The sequence below is a fragment of the Lasiodiplodia theobromae genome (assembly GCF_012971845.1).
Source record: "Lasiodiplodia theobromae strain AM2As chromosome Unknown scaffold_16, whole genome shotgun sequence".
Classification (NCBI taxonomy): Eukaryota; Fungi; Ascomycota; class Dothideomycetes; order Botryosphaeriales; family Botryosphaeriaceae; genus Lasiodiplodia; species Lasiodiplodia theobromae.
Genome location: NW_023336366.1, coordinates 561,270 through 575,332, shown reverse-complemented (window position 1 = coordinate 575,332; position 14,063 = coordinate 561,270). Strand labels below are relative to the sequence as shown.

The following is a 14,063-nucleotide window of genomic DNA, read 5'->3' as shown; positions in this document are numbered from 1 at the left end:
GCACCGTACGCTGCCGTCCGAGACCAGCCCTACGCCCGCGCGCAATCCTCGACTCCTAGCCTTCCGCGCTGCCGCCGCGCCCGCACCGCCTCTCTGCGCTGAGCATGGAAGAGCCGACGACGCGCCCATAGCGATCACTCCACGCCTCGGAGCTTGGAGAAGGCCCGGCCCACACATCTATACAACACACCAACGCGGATCCACGGCGGCGTGCTGGCATTGGGTCCGCACACCGTCCTCGAACCGCCCCGGACGCAAAGCCGGCCTGCTGCCCCTTTACCATGGCAACCCGCAGCTCCCAGGACGGTCTCGTTCCAGACGACTCGACGTCTGCGCCCGCCACCGCAGCCGACGACTCGCACAGCGCTGGAGGTAAGGCATCACCCGCTTCCGGGTACCTGCAGGGCGCCCATTCGGCTTCGGCAGACGCTGACACAACAAACGCGGCAGCGGACCAAAACGTCGTCAGCGCTTTCCACCCAGCACCCGCCGAACCCGACACCCCGCCGCAGGACATGTCGACGGCGAAGGCGAGCGCGGATCCCACGCCGAGCTTTGCTGGCCGCCAGCGCTCGGTGAGGGAACATAAGGCGCCTCTAGGGCCTCGCGCCATGGATACGGGGAGGAGGCACGTATCATGAATTACCCGGCATGCTCACCTGTGGGCTCGAGCTTACAATTCAGCAGGATCGTCAGCGGTTCCACTTCTGCGAACAATGCCTCCCGACTGCCGACATCCAACAGCGAACCCTTTATCGCTCCTGCCACCGGGTCCAACCCGCGCTTCAGCTTCGGGAAGCTGCCAAGCCGGGGCACCGACACCTCCTCCTACGACTTTCTACCCAGCGTCAATTTCGACGACTTCCACGAGAGCCTCACCGGCCCCGAGCTGAGCGACTTCCCCGTCCCTGGAGGCGGCCGCGCCATATTCGCTCCCGAGGAGAGTGACAACGACACCATGAACAGCGTGGCCACCGCCCCGCCTGAGCGCAAGCCCGCCAGTCGGGCTCCCAGCGGCCAGGCCTACTCTCGCCGCCCGAGTCTGTCTCAGCGCCGCCAGCCCAGCCAGAGCGACCTCAACGATGCAACCGCAGGCCAGCCCGGTGCCCAGCTTCCCGTCCGCACGCGCCGGCAGAGTCAGTTTTCGGGCCCCGCCCCAGTCTCTGATAATTCGACCTTCTCATCTGGCAACACTACAGTGCGCGGCCCCCGCAAGTCGGTCGGACCTGGTCTCCTTTCTTCTGCCGGTATGGACAACCAGTTCACCCAGCGTAGGGAGGTGTCGCATGGAAATTTGGGACACAGTCGTTCGTTGAGCAAGAATAACCGAACTGGCAACCCGGGACCGAGCTACAATTCTGACGTACCACGGCTCTCCACAGCAACGCGAAGCAGCAAAACGAAGTCTCTCCTGCAGCCATCGAGCCAGAGCTACACGTCACTTTCACCCGATCTAGGTCGTGCCGCCGGCAATGGACGCTCTCCGACGAAGGGCCTCGGCCCAAAGACTGCTGCCACTCCCTCCGTCGCCGCCAACAAGAGGCAATCCCTGCACCACCCCGGTGGGCTGGGTGCACGAACGATCAGCCCGACGGATGCCCGACGACTGAAGCGCATGTCAATGGGACCGAACGCTGGTTCGCCGCTCCGGAACCCGCCGACGCCTCAACCTGACGTCCAGCAAGAGCCTCTGCCAGCCTCATACAGCCCTGCTCTCGCTCTCCCGAAGAGCGTCACCCCTTCTTCATCTGCTCGTGCCACACCCGACAATGGTGTGGGCAAGTCCATCCCAGCACCGGCACTGTCTAACAGCTCCAGCTTCAGCTCCCTCCGCGGTGCTAGCCAGATCCCCACTCGCTCGAGTCAAGTCCTTTCCACATCGCGCCTTCCAACCCCCAAACCGCGGAACGTGCACAGCTCAGCTGGACCTGAGAATACCGAAGAAGTTCCTCCTGTGCCCGCCATACCGAAGGCGTTCGAATCTCCCCGCACAGAGATTGACCAGCCCCTTTATCCCGTCCGACAAACCCCAGCAACACCAGCGGCTGATGAAGGCAACTGGAGCGCATCCGTAGTTGAGACCACTGATAGCGATAATAACAAGAAAAAGAAGAAGGACGCCGAGGCAAAGAAACCAGCCGAGGCATCGGGTAATGACCACAAGACGGCTAAAGGTCCTGGTAGACAACGGAGAGGACTCACCGTCGGTGCAGACGATGCGGACAAGAATGGGCACCAGACGAACAGTGGCCGCACTAACAAGGGCCTAGCACCGCTCAGGTTGCCTCCTCTGAACCTCTTGCCCCTCAGCACTCCAACTGCAGCGAAGATTGCCTCGTACCCGCAGCCATCAGCCGAAGTCGATGGACGTGAACCATCGACACCTCCGCCTAAGAGGAATTACACCAAGACACCGAGCACACCATTGACAGCGTCAAAGGCTACTTTTCCTTTCCACGATGAAGAGACGGATAAGCTCCCGCCCATGCGAAGCAACACATCACACTACCACCTCAGGGCGCTTGAGACTCCTTCCTTTCCTCCGCTGCCTAATGAACCGCTTCCAAATGAACCGCTCCCGACTGCGGAAGCAAGGAACAGCCCCCGGAATAGCAACACCACTACTCCTTACTCTACTAGCTCCTTGCCCAAGACTGAGGAGGAAGATGTCGGTCCTTTGAACTCCAAGGCCCAGGACGAATACGAATTCGGAAGCATTGATCAAGAGCCGCAGAGCACCAGGTTGAACGGACCAAGGGCACAGGCAACGCACAACGCCCCGAAGAATGATGCATCGTCAGTAACTTCGACTGAGCCGGAGACTCCTTCATCTGGTTCCTCCATAAGGCGGAAGCTAAGCCTGAGTTGGAAGAGAAGCTCATCTAAGGGTCAACACAGGAGCCAAGCTTCCCAAGGAAACATCTCCTACCAACCCAACAATGATCAGCCCCCTCAACCTCCGAAACACCACGATATGCCGCCTCCGAAGCTCCCCGCTTCGGCTACCTGGAGTGGCCCTACCAATGCAACGTCGACTCCGAGCCCCTCTACCAAAACAGCAGCCACGCCACGCACGGCACGCAGGAAGCCTTCCGGTTCCTTGTTCACTAGCGATTCTGAGACGCAGAATTCTACAAACGGAGAACGCAAGGCTTCACTTTCTCACAAGGCCACTGGTCAGCCGCCCCCGTATACGGGACCCACAACCAGATCGGCCTCGAGCTCAATGATGCACAAAATGCTTGGAAACAAGAGCTCCATCAGTGCTCTCAAGGCTCGTTCTCTGGACACCAACCTAGACAAGGACGATCTTGCAGCGGACGAGGAGATGCGGAGGCTTAATGCGAGGCGGAAGGATTTCGAGCAAGCTGCAAGAGATGTCGACGAGTTGCGCAAGAGGGCTAAACCGCAGGAGAGGGTGTCACCAGCACACGCGCTCACGATGGTCCCGCTCAACATCTTCGAGCGCGGTGAGATTATCGACTACAAGGACGTCTACTTCTGCGGCACGAAGAGCGCTAAGAAGCGGATTGGTGATCTTCATGCATCAACGGCAAACTTTGGATATGATGACGACCGCGGAGACTATCAAATTGTCCTTGGCGACCATTTGGCTTATCGCTACGAGGTCGTCGATGTGCTTGGAAAGGGTTCTTTTGGTCAAGTTGTGCGTTGTGTTGATCATAAGAGCGGTAAGCTGGTGGCCATTAAGATTATCAGGAACAAGAAGAGGTTCCACCAGCAGGCTCTGGTTGAGGTCAACATCCTGCAGAAGCTGCGCGAATGGGTAAGTATAAGAATCAGACGTGCTATTTACCTGACGGCTAATCTTAGCAGGATCCTGAAAACAAACACAGCATGATCAACTTCACGCAGCACTTCTATTTCCGAGGCCACCTGTGTATCTCGACTGAGCTCCTCGGCATGAACCTTTATGAATTCATCAAGGCGCATGAGTTCAAGGGCTTTTCCCTCAGGTTGATTCGTCGCTTCGCAAGGCAGATCTTGAGCTCGCTCGTCCTTCTCAAGGGCAAACGGGTCATCCACTGCGATTTGAAGCCCGAGAACATCCTCCTTGCACACCCGCTGCATTCTGAGATCAAGGTGATCGACTTCGGTTCCAGCTGTTTCGAGCACGAGAAGGTCTACACCTACATCCAGTCTCGTTTCTACCGGTCGCCCGAGGTCATCCTGGGTATGAATTACGGCCTGCCTATTGACATGTGGAGTTTTGGGTGTATTCTTGCAGAGTTGCTCACTGGATCGCCCATTTTCCCCGGAGAAAACGAGCAAGAACAGCTTGCTTGCATCATGGAGATTTTCGGCCCGCCAGAGAAGCACCTTATTGAGAAGAGCAGCCGCAAGAAACTCTTTTTCGACTCTCTTGGCAAGCCGCGCGTCACGGTGTCATCCAAGGGACGCAGACGACGCCCGAGCTCCAAGACGCTCGAGCAGTCTTTGAAGTGCAATGATGATGCCTTCCTTGACTTCATCGCGCGTTGCCTTCGATGGGATCCTGACCGCCGTCTCAAGCCTGAAGATGCCATGCAGCACGAATTCATCACTGGTATCAAGCGGCCTCGTGGAGGACCTCGTCCTGCTGATGCCGCTGCGCGGGCCGCGGCCTCCCCGATCAAGCGCTACAACACTGTCGGACACCAGACACCCCAGCGGACGAGGCCACTGCCGGAGCCGCCGGCCACTAGCTTCAAGAACGGTGCCGCCCAGTCTGCCAGGGCTCCCGGTAACAATTCACCGGCGAAGACTGGACCTGCCCCTCGTCGTCATTCAACGGTAAATGGGCTTGCTAGCAACCTCGGCATGAAGACAAGATCTAGTGCACAGAACCAAGCGAATGGCCCAAACAGCAATAATAACGCCTCAGCGCAGCAAGGACAGAACAGCGCCTTGCCTCGTGTGGCTCAGAGGAGTGTGAGCGGAAAGCCAGATCTAGCGTCGGCAGCAGCGGTGGCGAGCCTGGTAAGTCTGACGAACAGCCAAGCGATGTTGAAAATGCTAACTTTGACGCAGCGTTCGCGTTAATATAGTCCATGCCCGACTTGACAGCAAGCCCAAATCGCGCGCACCATCATCACCGCTGTCCAACTCCTGCTCACATACGATTTGCGAGGGGAGAAATGCAATTCTTCGAGCGCAAGCGCAAAGGGTTGTACAGGCGCTTGGATTAAGTTTATGGATAGAGGGATGCCCAGGACGGTCAAGGGGAGTCCTTTATGGTTGGGGTGTGTGCTTGTTCCCCGCGTCCGGCTGATCGGACGCTTTGGCCCCCTTTACATTATATTACGAGCGTGTGATGTTTTTGATTTTTCCTCAATGGCGAGTACCCTTAACGTTTCTGCACTTTCTTTTTCTATCTTCACATGGACGACGGAGGAAGATGATGGGATGGTTGCGGGAAAGGGTAAGAAAATTCACACACACAAGGACGAGAAATTAAGGGAAGATCAGATGAGCGTCATTCAAAATCATACCCTTGACTGGCACTTATTACTCTTTTCCTTTCCCTTTTTTCTCTCGATTCCTTGATGGGACATGCATGCGTGCTTGCTTGCTTCACCCGCTTGCTGCTGGCAACACAGCAAGGGAGGTGGAGGGGGGGTTAATGATTTCTGGCAGAGCAAGTTGAGAAGAAGCTCACTTTCATGTTTTTGTCTTTTTTTTGTTTTCGCATGCGATAAGAGCTGCATGTTGCTGCTTCTTTTCACGTCTTCTTTTTTTCAGCACCTCATGACCCTTTTAATACCCGGAGTTCGTTCTTGTACTTCCTCCTTTTTCTGTTTTACTTTTCTGCTCTTTTTTTCGGTGGAGATTAGTGTGTATGTGTGTGTGTCTCCTTTGTTGAATATCCTTGGGCGGTGGCGGCGGCCGGCGGTGGAGCTTCGTGACGTTTGTTTATTCTGCTCACTCCTCCTCCTCCTCCCCATACCGAAGCTCCCCGCCTTCTCTTTCATAAACCGATTGTAAAGTATGGAGCAAGAGAGAAGAAAGGAACAAAGAAGGCGAAGGGATTAAAAAAAAATGTGAGAGTGTATTCTCTGTGTGCGTTTGCGCGTGTGCGTACATGTGTATGCTACTGTTTAGACCCTTCTCTTCTTCACCCGCTCGATACCTCTTCGAAGTGCGTTCGCACAGGTTTCTGGAGCGCTTTGTTTCATTCTGTACTTTTGTATGTAGGGATTCCCATTTTATCTAAGCAAGCACACGCGCTCAAAGCGTGTGGGAGTTTGATAGCAATTCACCGCGTGGTGCAAGGCAACTACTGCCGGAGTCGGCAATATCGCTGCGTGGAAAAGAACTGTAGAGCCGGGCAGAACTGCAGGCGGTCCTACGGGGAAAGAACGAAGTTTGAGTATCGCTAACGTGCTGGTGGGTTGCTGTATCACGCAACGTTTATAATAGATCCTCTACCTTAGCACTGCTTCGCTCTCTCACTTACTCTTTACACCCGTATTAAAGGCCACCTCACTTCATACTCAACGACACCTACAATTGACGCGGTCCGCCATGGCTCAGGGAGAAATGAATGAGGTAATGATCAAGTATGGATATATTGTTCATCGTCCTCCCACCCGTTCATAGGGTGGGGCATGTAAAAGGAGCTCGAGGGGCCCTCCCATGTCTATATCTCGTAAAGGGAAAGAGCCAACAGAACGCCTGAGCAGAGTCTTTGCCACCCATTTTATGCCAGGTAGTGCGGGGGGAATAATCATCCAAAGGAAAGGAGCAAAAGGGACTAAGAAAAGGAAAAAGTCATGAAAACCCACAATTGACCGCCCAAAGTCTCCATGCCGAAAAGCCCGCCATATCCACAGGAAAGAAAAGGGTTAAAAAGAAAATTTGAGGAAAAATGAAAAGCTGAGAGGAATTCTACCAGTGGCAAATGCCGCCCTCGCTATCATCCACGCTCCACACGCCCGCCAGGCCGACAATCTCCATCTCCCCGCTCGCGTGCTCGCCCATCTTCGTCAGCCGCGCGCCTTTCCCGCTGCTGCCGGCGTCCGCAGGCCCGTTGTTGAGCAGCCGGCGCGCCCAGGCGTCGATGGCCGGCTCGCCCGTTTCGTCCCTCGCCTGCTTCAAGAAGGGGATGAGGGCGGTACCGCCCGTGCCGCGAAGGTCCTTCTTCTTGCTGCTGCCCTCCATGCCGACGGATCCAACGGTGGCCTGCTGGCGGCGGTTCGCCGAGGCCAGGTTGACGCGCTGGGAGTGGTGTGAGGAGGGGCTGAGCGAGCGTGATTGCGAACGAGACTCGCGGCTCTTGACGATGATATACCGGCTGACCATCTGGATGTGCTTGTCGCGGAAGGCGCGCAGCATAGCCAAGCAGGCGTCGAAGGCGGTGCAGAGGGCGCGGTCGCCACGGCGCTGCTCAACGTAGGGCCGGATATTGGCGACGCCCGTGACGGCCTCAAGGAAGCGCTTGTGCGGGCCCGGCATGTAGGTGCGCATCTCCTGGATGAAGTTGTGCGACGGAGGCGGCGGGGCCGAGGGCGACTCTTGAGGCTTGGTGCCGGTCGGGCGGTGCTCAATGCCGAGGACAATGTCGAAGAACTGGATGATGGAGGACTGGGCGTTGCTACCACCGGAAAACTGGACGTAGTGCTGCGACGCTGACGTGCCGTCGTCGAATATGACACCATTGGGCAGGCCTGCGTCGGCCATGTTCTTAGAGCCGGCAAGGTAAGGTCGAATGCGGTGATAGAACACGTGAGGGTCACAGTTCTCGTACATGCGCTGCAGCAGCGTGCCCAGCTCATCCAGTCTCTCGGCAAACGAGCGAAGGCACTCGGTCACGGTGTGGCTGTCACCGTACCGCGCGGCCTCGATGGCGGTTAGCATGAGGGGAATGGTTGGCGCAGCGCGGGCCTCGATGGCCACAGAGACAAGGTAGAACCATGATTCGTCGAGGGAGCCGGTAGCGGTGTTCAGCGTGAAGATGTTCTCCAGGTTGTCGATTGGGGCTGAGGGATCCAGTGGGCGCCAGTTCCACAGCACTAGACCAGCATAGGTAGCTACGGGGGGAAGCTCTAGGTGCTGACACGTTGAGAGGAACGGCACGGAAATGGAAGGAGGAACTCTCTGTCATGCAGCATCAGCATCAGCATCAACATGGATGACGCCAAGACAATTCCCAACAACAGGCTACTCACATCCACAGGGGTATCGCCACCCCAGATGTAGGCGTGGGCGATGAAAGCTAGGATCGAGTAGGCGCGGCGCCACTCAGGCTCGGTGTCCAGGTAGTCGGTTGACAGGACGGGCAGGGCATCGACGACGCCGCGCAGGCGGCGGGTCAGGATCAGCGCCTGCAGGGCGCCGACTGTGCTCTCCCACGGGCGGTAGTAGGGGTCGTCCAGGCACTGCAGCGGCAGCTCGGCCGGAAGGAAGCCGTGCTCCGGCGACACGTCGAAGTCACCGGGGCGCGGGATTTGCGGTAGCATGGTTGCTAGCTGCGGTGGACCGGGAGGGGCTTGATGCGGGGCAGCGAGCGTGGAGAAAACTGGCCTGCGCGTCTGCTGCTCGTGTGCTGCGGTGCCTTGGACCGTGGGAGAACCGACTCAGAAAGGAATCCGGCCGCTGGCAATTTTTTGTTGGCCGGCGCCTGCGGCTCTGCGCTAACCGGAAGACTACGGGCTGTGACGCCGACTACCGTAGGTGGGCTGATGTCGCGTGCGCAGAACTGTGTAATCAACGGGCGGCTGATTAGGTGATCGTGGCGAATAGGCAGGTAGAGCAGAAGGCGGGCGGGTCTCTGGCGGAATATGTACTGGGCGAAGGGAAGCCGAGGCGGGGAGGGGGTTGCAATTGGACGCGGACAGGCGGGAGGCTCTTTAATAATAATAGCAGGAGCGACAGATGGAGTTAGGAAATAGCGGGCACCGGTGGGCGCTCTGTCGTTGGGGTCAAAGGTGTGGTTCAGGCAGCTTAGTGGGGCAAAAAAGAGTCGACAAAGAGCCCCTCCATGCGCGTCACCCCTCTGCGCCCGGAGCTTCCCGGCAGTGAGATCACAGAAAAACGCCTGACGGAGAAACGGCAGACTGAGAGAGCGGGAAAGAAAGCAGATTACTCAGGACGGGAGCGAAGGCCAGGCGGAGGAAAGAAAAATTCATGGCCAAGGAAATTCTAGGCCCTCGCCGAGATCGGTAGCGGACAGCACAGTGATAATAATCGCTCTTGCTCATCATTCCAACCACCGCCGTGTATCTGGCGTGATATTTCGCTATTCCGCTCATGCCGGCCAGCCGGTTAAACTGAATCATTGCGTGTCGCCAGCATCGTCGTCGTCTCGCCGTTTGCTGATTGATCCGCCGTCTCATGCCCCGCGGCAAGGCCCTGTTACGTCGACTTGCAGCCTCCCGGCACCGGCCATCTCTCGCAGCGCGCATCCTCCCACTTGCACGTGAACCATTCTGCCTCGCAAACACCTCGGGCTGAGCATCCCGAGAGCCGAGCTTTCTGCTTCTTCTTCTTCTTCTTCTTCTTCTTCCTCCTCCTTCTACATGGAACCTAGGCGGCGGCGCGTCCTTGGCTATGCAGCCGCATCGGGAAAGCGCAGGCGCCACATGTGCGAAGTTTGAGGACGAAACGCGCGAAGACAGGCGAAAGGACCCTGACGATCCGAGGGAACCGTTGCGAGCGAAGAAGGGGCTGCCGTGCTCGGTACCGCTGCTGGCCCATCATCGCTTCGCAGTCGTGACGAGGGGCCGGGCAATCAGGCGCGGGGCGAATGGCGCGGACGGTGGCGGCTGGCAGTTCGTGCCGCCTTCACACGTGGTATCGAAGCGAGAAGGATCATAACTTTACGCTGTACCCATACCCTGGAGCGAATCGTAAGTATGAAAATTGACTACCGGGTACCTGGTTTTGGTCCATGAAGGCTTCAAAACTTTGGGAAAAATAGTGAGGCGGAGTCGCTGCTTTATAGACGTTGCTCCGCAAAGGTGGGAGACATGCAAGAATGGGGCAAGAATGGGGGCTCGTATGCTCGTTGGTCCCCTGCGCTGCCCAAATGCAAGTCAACTGTCGCCATGTTGTGCGTCGCCACCCTCGCCCTGCAGTAGCGCCAGGTACCGCGCCAGTTGGACGGCTGCATCTCCACACTACTGTCTCAAATTGCAAGAGCCAGCGAATAAAATTCTCCGAATGCTCTCATTTATTAGACTTTCTTTGCCTCCATGTATTCCCAGCTGATGTATGTTGTTGCTCGCGCATTTCCTATCATCTGATCCTGCTCCACCACGCACTTGTCTCCAGCACACTATTCCGGATTAGAACACTACCCGGGGCATCTAATTGTCTCCCCTGCCAGCGATCTCCCTTCACTGCACACCGATGGCGGTCGGGAAAAGGGGGACAGGCAAGCAGGATGAGTTGGCACCGAGATGACGTTTCGGGAATGAAAAAGCGGGACTGCGAGATGGCGAGCAGCGGTGGGCTTAACGCGAGGCTGTAGGACCGGTCCACGCAGTCACTTTTTGGCAGCATGAATCACCCTTTGGTCTTGAAGTATTGGTTATTTCGTATCTTCTTGTTCTTCAAGAGAGCTGGACATGTTGCCAGCAATGCAAACGAACAGGAGAAAAGCAACATGCAACACAAATGCTCATCCGTCTATGCAGGCGCCACTCCACTCACAAAGAACCTACACCCATGGGGAGAAGGGGAGAGACCAGAGACAGCTAACGGTCCATGGAATATAATTTGCTGTCGAGACACCTTAGTCTCGCATATGCCGTGAATGGAGATGAAGTACTGGAAAAGAGAAACCCGGTCGACAGTGAACAGAGCGGAAGAAAATATATATAATCCTAACCCTTGTCCTTATGTCTGGCCCAGCTTCCTACGCAAGTTTCTGGTCCTCTTCATAAGCTTCTTGTACTTGTGCTTCTTCATCTTGAGCTTGCGCTGGCGCTTGACACTAATGGCGTGCATGGTGCCGTTCTCATTCCGTGCGCGGTCCCTGATGAACTTGAGCCATTCCTGTTCGCGGATCTCCATGCGCTCGAGGAAAGGCTGGCGGATGGTGATGCCCTCGTCGTATGCCGGATCCTCCATGGCGCCCTCGGAACGCGTGGGCATCCTGATGACCGGCGACGTGGTGGCGGAGAAGGTTTTCCGGCCCGTGGCATCGGTCGTCTCGGTAACGGTCAGGGTGGCCTTCCAGACCTTCTTCTGCGGCTTCTGTAGCTGCGTCTGCTGAGCATCGGCCTCTCCGGCCTCCGCGGCCGCGGTTTCCGACGCGGCGTTCTCCTGGGCCTGGTCGAACGGAACTGGCGGTGGCGGTGCGTTGAAGGGGCGCATCTGAGAAAGAAGGTCGTTCAGCGAGACCTGGCGCGCCGGGGCCGGGCCGTCAAGGTGAACCGCGCCGTCGTTCGCAGCTGATTGCCGCATAATCTCCTCCCTCAGTTCCGTCTCCTCCGACGACTGGGCGCCACCCTCCAGGCTTTTCACTGCGTTCCCCAAGGTGTAAATGACGTCCCCATATTTTGACGCATTGCTCTGCTTACGGGGCTCGAAAATGGCGCCGAAAGAGGATTCTGACGAGGCGACGGGTATCGTGGTGGTGATGGAGATAGGGCGATGGACGGAAAAGAACGAGGAAAGGGCGACATCTACGGTGCCATTAGCCACTGGCAAGCCTAGCAAGAGTCGCGAACGCACCTGTCTCTTGTAGATAACTCGTCGGCGGGACAGAGGGCACGTTCATCTGCTGCTGAGCAAGCTTTTTGCTCCTGCCGCGCGGCGTAGTCTTCTTCTCAGCCTGCTTCGAGGAGCTCGAGGAGCTGGCCTGAGAGGTGCCGGGACCTCGCGAGTTATCGGGCGGGCATGAGGTGCTGGAGTTGCGGCGCGGCTGGGTGCGGCGCGCGAGGAGATGATTTGCGCTTTGAAGAGCCCCCAGCGGGCGGGAGCTGATGGCGGATGAGGAGGGCAGGGCGCAAGTGGAGCGCGCCACACGCGCCAGAGAGGGTGAGAACATGGCTGCTCTGCTGGAAGTCGTTCAAGTCGACAGCCAACAAGCACTGGTGGGATGGTCCTTCGGCGGCGTGATCAAAGGCGCATGGCCTTAAGCCTGTTCGACCGGCTTCGGGCCAGGCCGCACGGAGATCGGAGAAACCACCACCGCTCCCTGCCATCCCATCGTGACTGAGACGCGTGCAGCCATCACGCGCACGCCATACTTCGGGCCGCTGGAAACTGCAGCAAGCTCCTACGCCCAACAGCCCGGTTGTTTGCTCAGCTGTTTCATGCGTTAGAGTGTTTCATTTACGAAGATGCTACTGTCTACACTCGCATCTGGCCGTCGTCCGCTCGTAGCTATCAGGGGTGGTTGAGGAAAACCGCAGCTATGCAACTATTGCGCCCGCTTGCCACGCTTCAAGAGATTACTCCCCGAAAACACCAAACCAAGGTATCCTTTAAAATGCAGCCATTCCCGAAAAATAGGGGGAAAGAAAAAAGTACTACGCTGAGTAAAATAGTCCCGGAGAAGGAGAAAAGAAGAAAGCGAAACCGCCCGGGAAGCAGATATCAACTTTGTCATAGTCACAGTATTAGTGCATTGAGGTTGCGCTGGACAATCATGTCCTGCACCGACGCCATCGTCTTCTTTAGGAGATCCGTGTCGGTTGCTGTCGTGTAGTGGACGTAGACCTCCTTCTTCGGTGCCCGGACGAGGTTGCGGAACTTGTTCGCGAAGAACTCCTGGCCCGCCTCGATGTCGTTTGCCTTGCCGTAGTAGTCGGGGAAGTGCTTGTTGATCGGACTGTTGCCAGCCAGGATCTTCTCGCGGAACAAGTCAACCTTGTTGAGGAAGAGAATCAGGGCCGACTTCTCAAAGTACTTTGAATTAGAGATGGACTCGAACAGCATAAGAGCCTCGTGCATTTGGTTCTGTTGGCGGTCGCGTGATCAGCATGAGGTTGCGGAAACGAGGGGGGCAGGGCCAACATACGCCATTCCTGTCCTCTACCAGCACGTGGTCGTATCCGCTAATGGCAACGAGAAATAGCACGACCTGGACGTTGTCGAACACGTGAATCCACTTCTTACGCTCCGAACGCTGGCCACCGACGTCGAACATACGATACGTCAGGTTACCTAGATCGAATATCGTCTCAGAGATACCGGTCGTCCTTAATCTTGTGCGCAGAATGTCCTGGTCGGTCGGCAGGTAATCCTTGGCGAAGAGGCGGTCGATGTCTTGGAAGTAGCTGTGCGGGTCTTGGTCAGCGTCGGGGGGCGCAAAGCAGGTCGCAGGTCCGACGTACTAGCTGAGATTGTCGTGCAGAGCGTACTCGTTGCCCTTGAGAATGGCCATCTGCACGTTCTTGTCGTCCCAGAGCGCGGTGAAGGCATCCAGGAATTCCCTGGGCATCGAGTCCTCGGGGCCAATCTCAGGCTCATGGTTGACGAGCTCGGCGAAGTTCTGGTTGGACAAGGTCAGCTTTCGCTAAGCGCGCAGCGCGAAACCATTGGGTGCATACAGAGCATTCCGGGTTATCGAAGGGCAACGCCTGCTCGGTCATGGCGCTGAAGATGATCTCGAAGGCATTAATCAGGTTGTTGAAGATCACGACGCGCCATTGCTTCCGCTCGGACTTGGAGAAGCCTCCGGCGTGGATAACGCGCATCTGCTTGAGGACGGTCGACTTGCCGCTCTCGCCGGCTCCTGTAGGCGCCATCAGCACAGCGACACGGCGCAGACGGGCAGGGCGGCGCACCTAGCAGCAGAAGCTTTACCTCCCTTTCCTGGCGCTTCTTGTCCAGGCGCAGCTGGCGCTCGATCTCCTCATTTTTCCGGTAGGTCGGATCCTCGGACTTCTTTCCAAAACACATTATTCCAGGTGCCATGAACAGCGAGCAGCTGGAAGAGCGGGTTGGTGGCGCAATGGTGGGCGACGGGGGGGTGGTGATGGCGAGAGAGTGGCAGTCGGCGAGCGTTACGACTCGTGAAGGTGCTGGTGCGGATTAAGTTGTTAGGCGCAATTGACGAAAGATGACAAAGGACGTCGCTGGCGCCGTAGAGCGCTGGGCAGCAAGCGGGC

At 57.2% G+C, this 14,063-nt stretch overlaps 4 protein-coding genes across 4 annotated transcripts; 1 reads left to right on the top strand and 3 right to left on the bottom strand.

The window, feature by feature from the left end:
• Positions 1-281: 281 nt before the first annotated feature.
• LTHEOB_5830 (Cmgc dyrk dyrk2 protein kinase) lies at positions 282-5,043 on the top strand (the record flags this gene model as incomplete). The annotated part of the gene is made up of 5 exons (XM_035515019.1): positions 282-372; positions 451-517; positions 688-3,787; positions 3,838-4,980; positions 5,032-5,043. 5 exons carry the CDS (start codon positions 282-284, stop codon positions 5,041-5,043), a joined length of 4,413 nt encoding a protein of 1,470 aa, XP_035373522.1.
• A 1,845-nt stretch (positions 5,044-6,888) lies between these two features.
• LTHEOB_5829 (Indoleamine -dioxygenase subfamily protein) lies at positions 6,889-8,459 on the bottom strand (the record flags this gene model as incomplete). Its single annotated transcript, XM_035515017.1, has 2 exons — positions 6,889-8,097; positions 8,169-8,459. The coding sequence occupies 2 exons, from the start codon at positions 8,457-8,459 to the stop codon at positions 6,889-6,891; spliced, it is 1,500 nt and encodes a 499-aa protein (XP_035373521.1).
• A 2,380-nt stretch (positions 8,460-10,839) lies between these two features.
• LTHEOB_5828 (uncharacterized protein) lies at positions 10,840-11,995 on the bottom strand (the record flags this gene model as incomplete). Its single annotated transcript, XM_035515016.1, has 2 exons — positions 10,840-11,630; positions 11,680-11,995. 2 exons carry the CDS (start codon positions 11,993-11,995, stop codon positions 10,840-10,842), a joined length of 1,107 nt encoding a protein of 368 aa, XP_035373520.1.
• Positions 11,996-12,561: 566 nt separating this feature from the next.
• Positions 12,562-13,869, bottom strand: LTHEOB_5827 (G-protein alpha subunit; the record flags this gene model as incomplete). The annotated part of the gene is made up of 5 exons (XM_035515015.1): positions 12,562-12,909; positions 12,971-13,229; positions 13,287-13,444; positions 13,503-13,687; positions 13,740-13,869. The coding sequence occupies 5 exons, from the start codon at positions 13,867-13,869 to the stop codon at positions 12,562-12,564; spliced, it is 1,080 nt and encodes a 359-aa protein (XP_035373519.1).
• Positions 13,870-14,063: the final 194 nt, after the last annotated feature.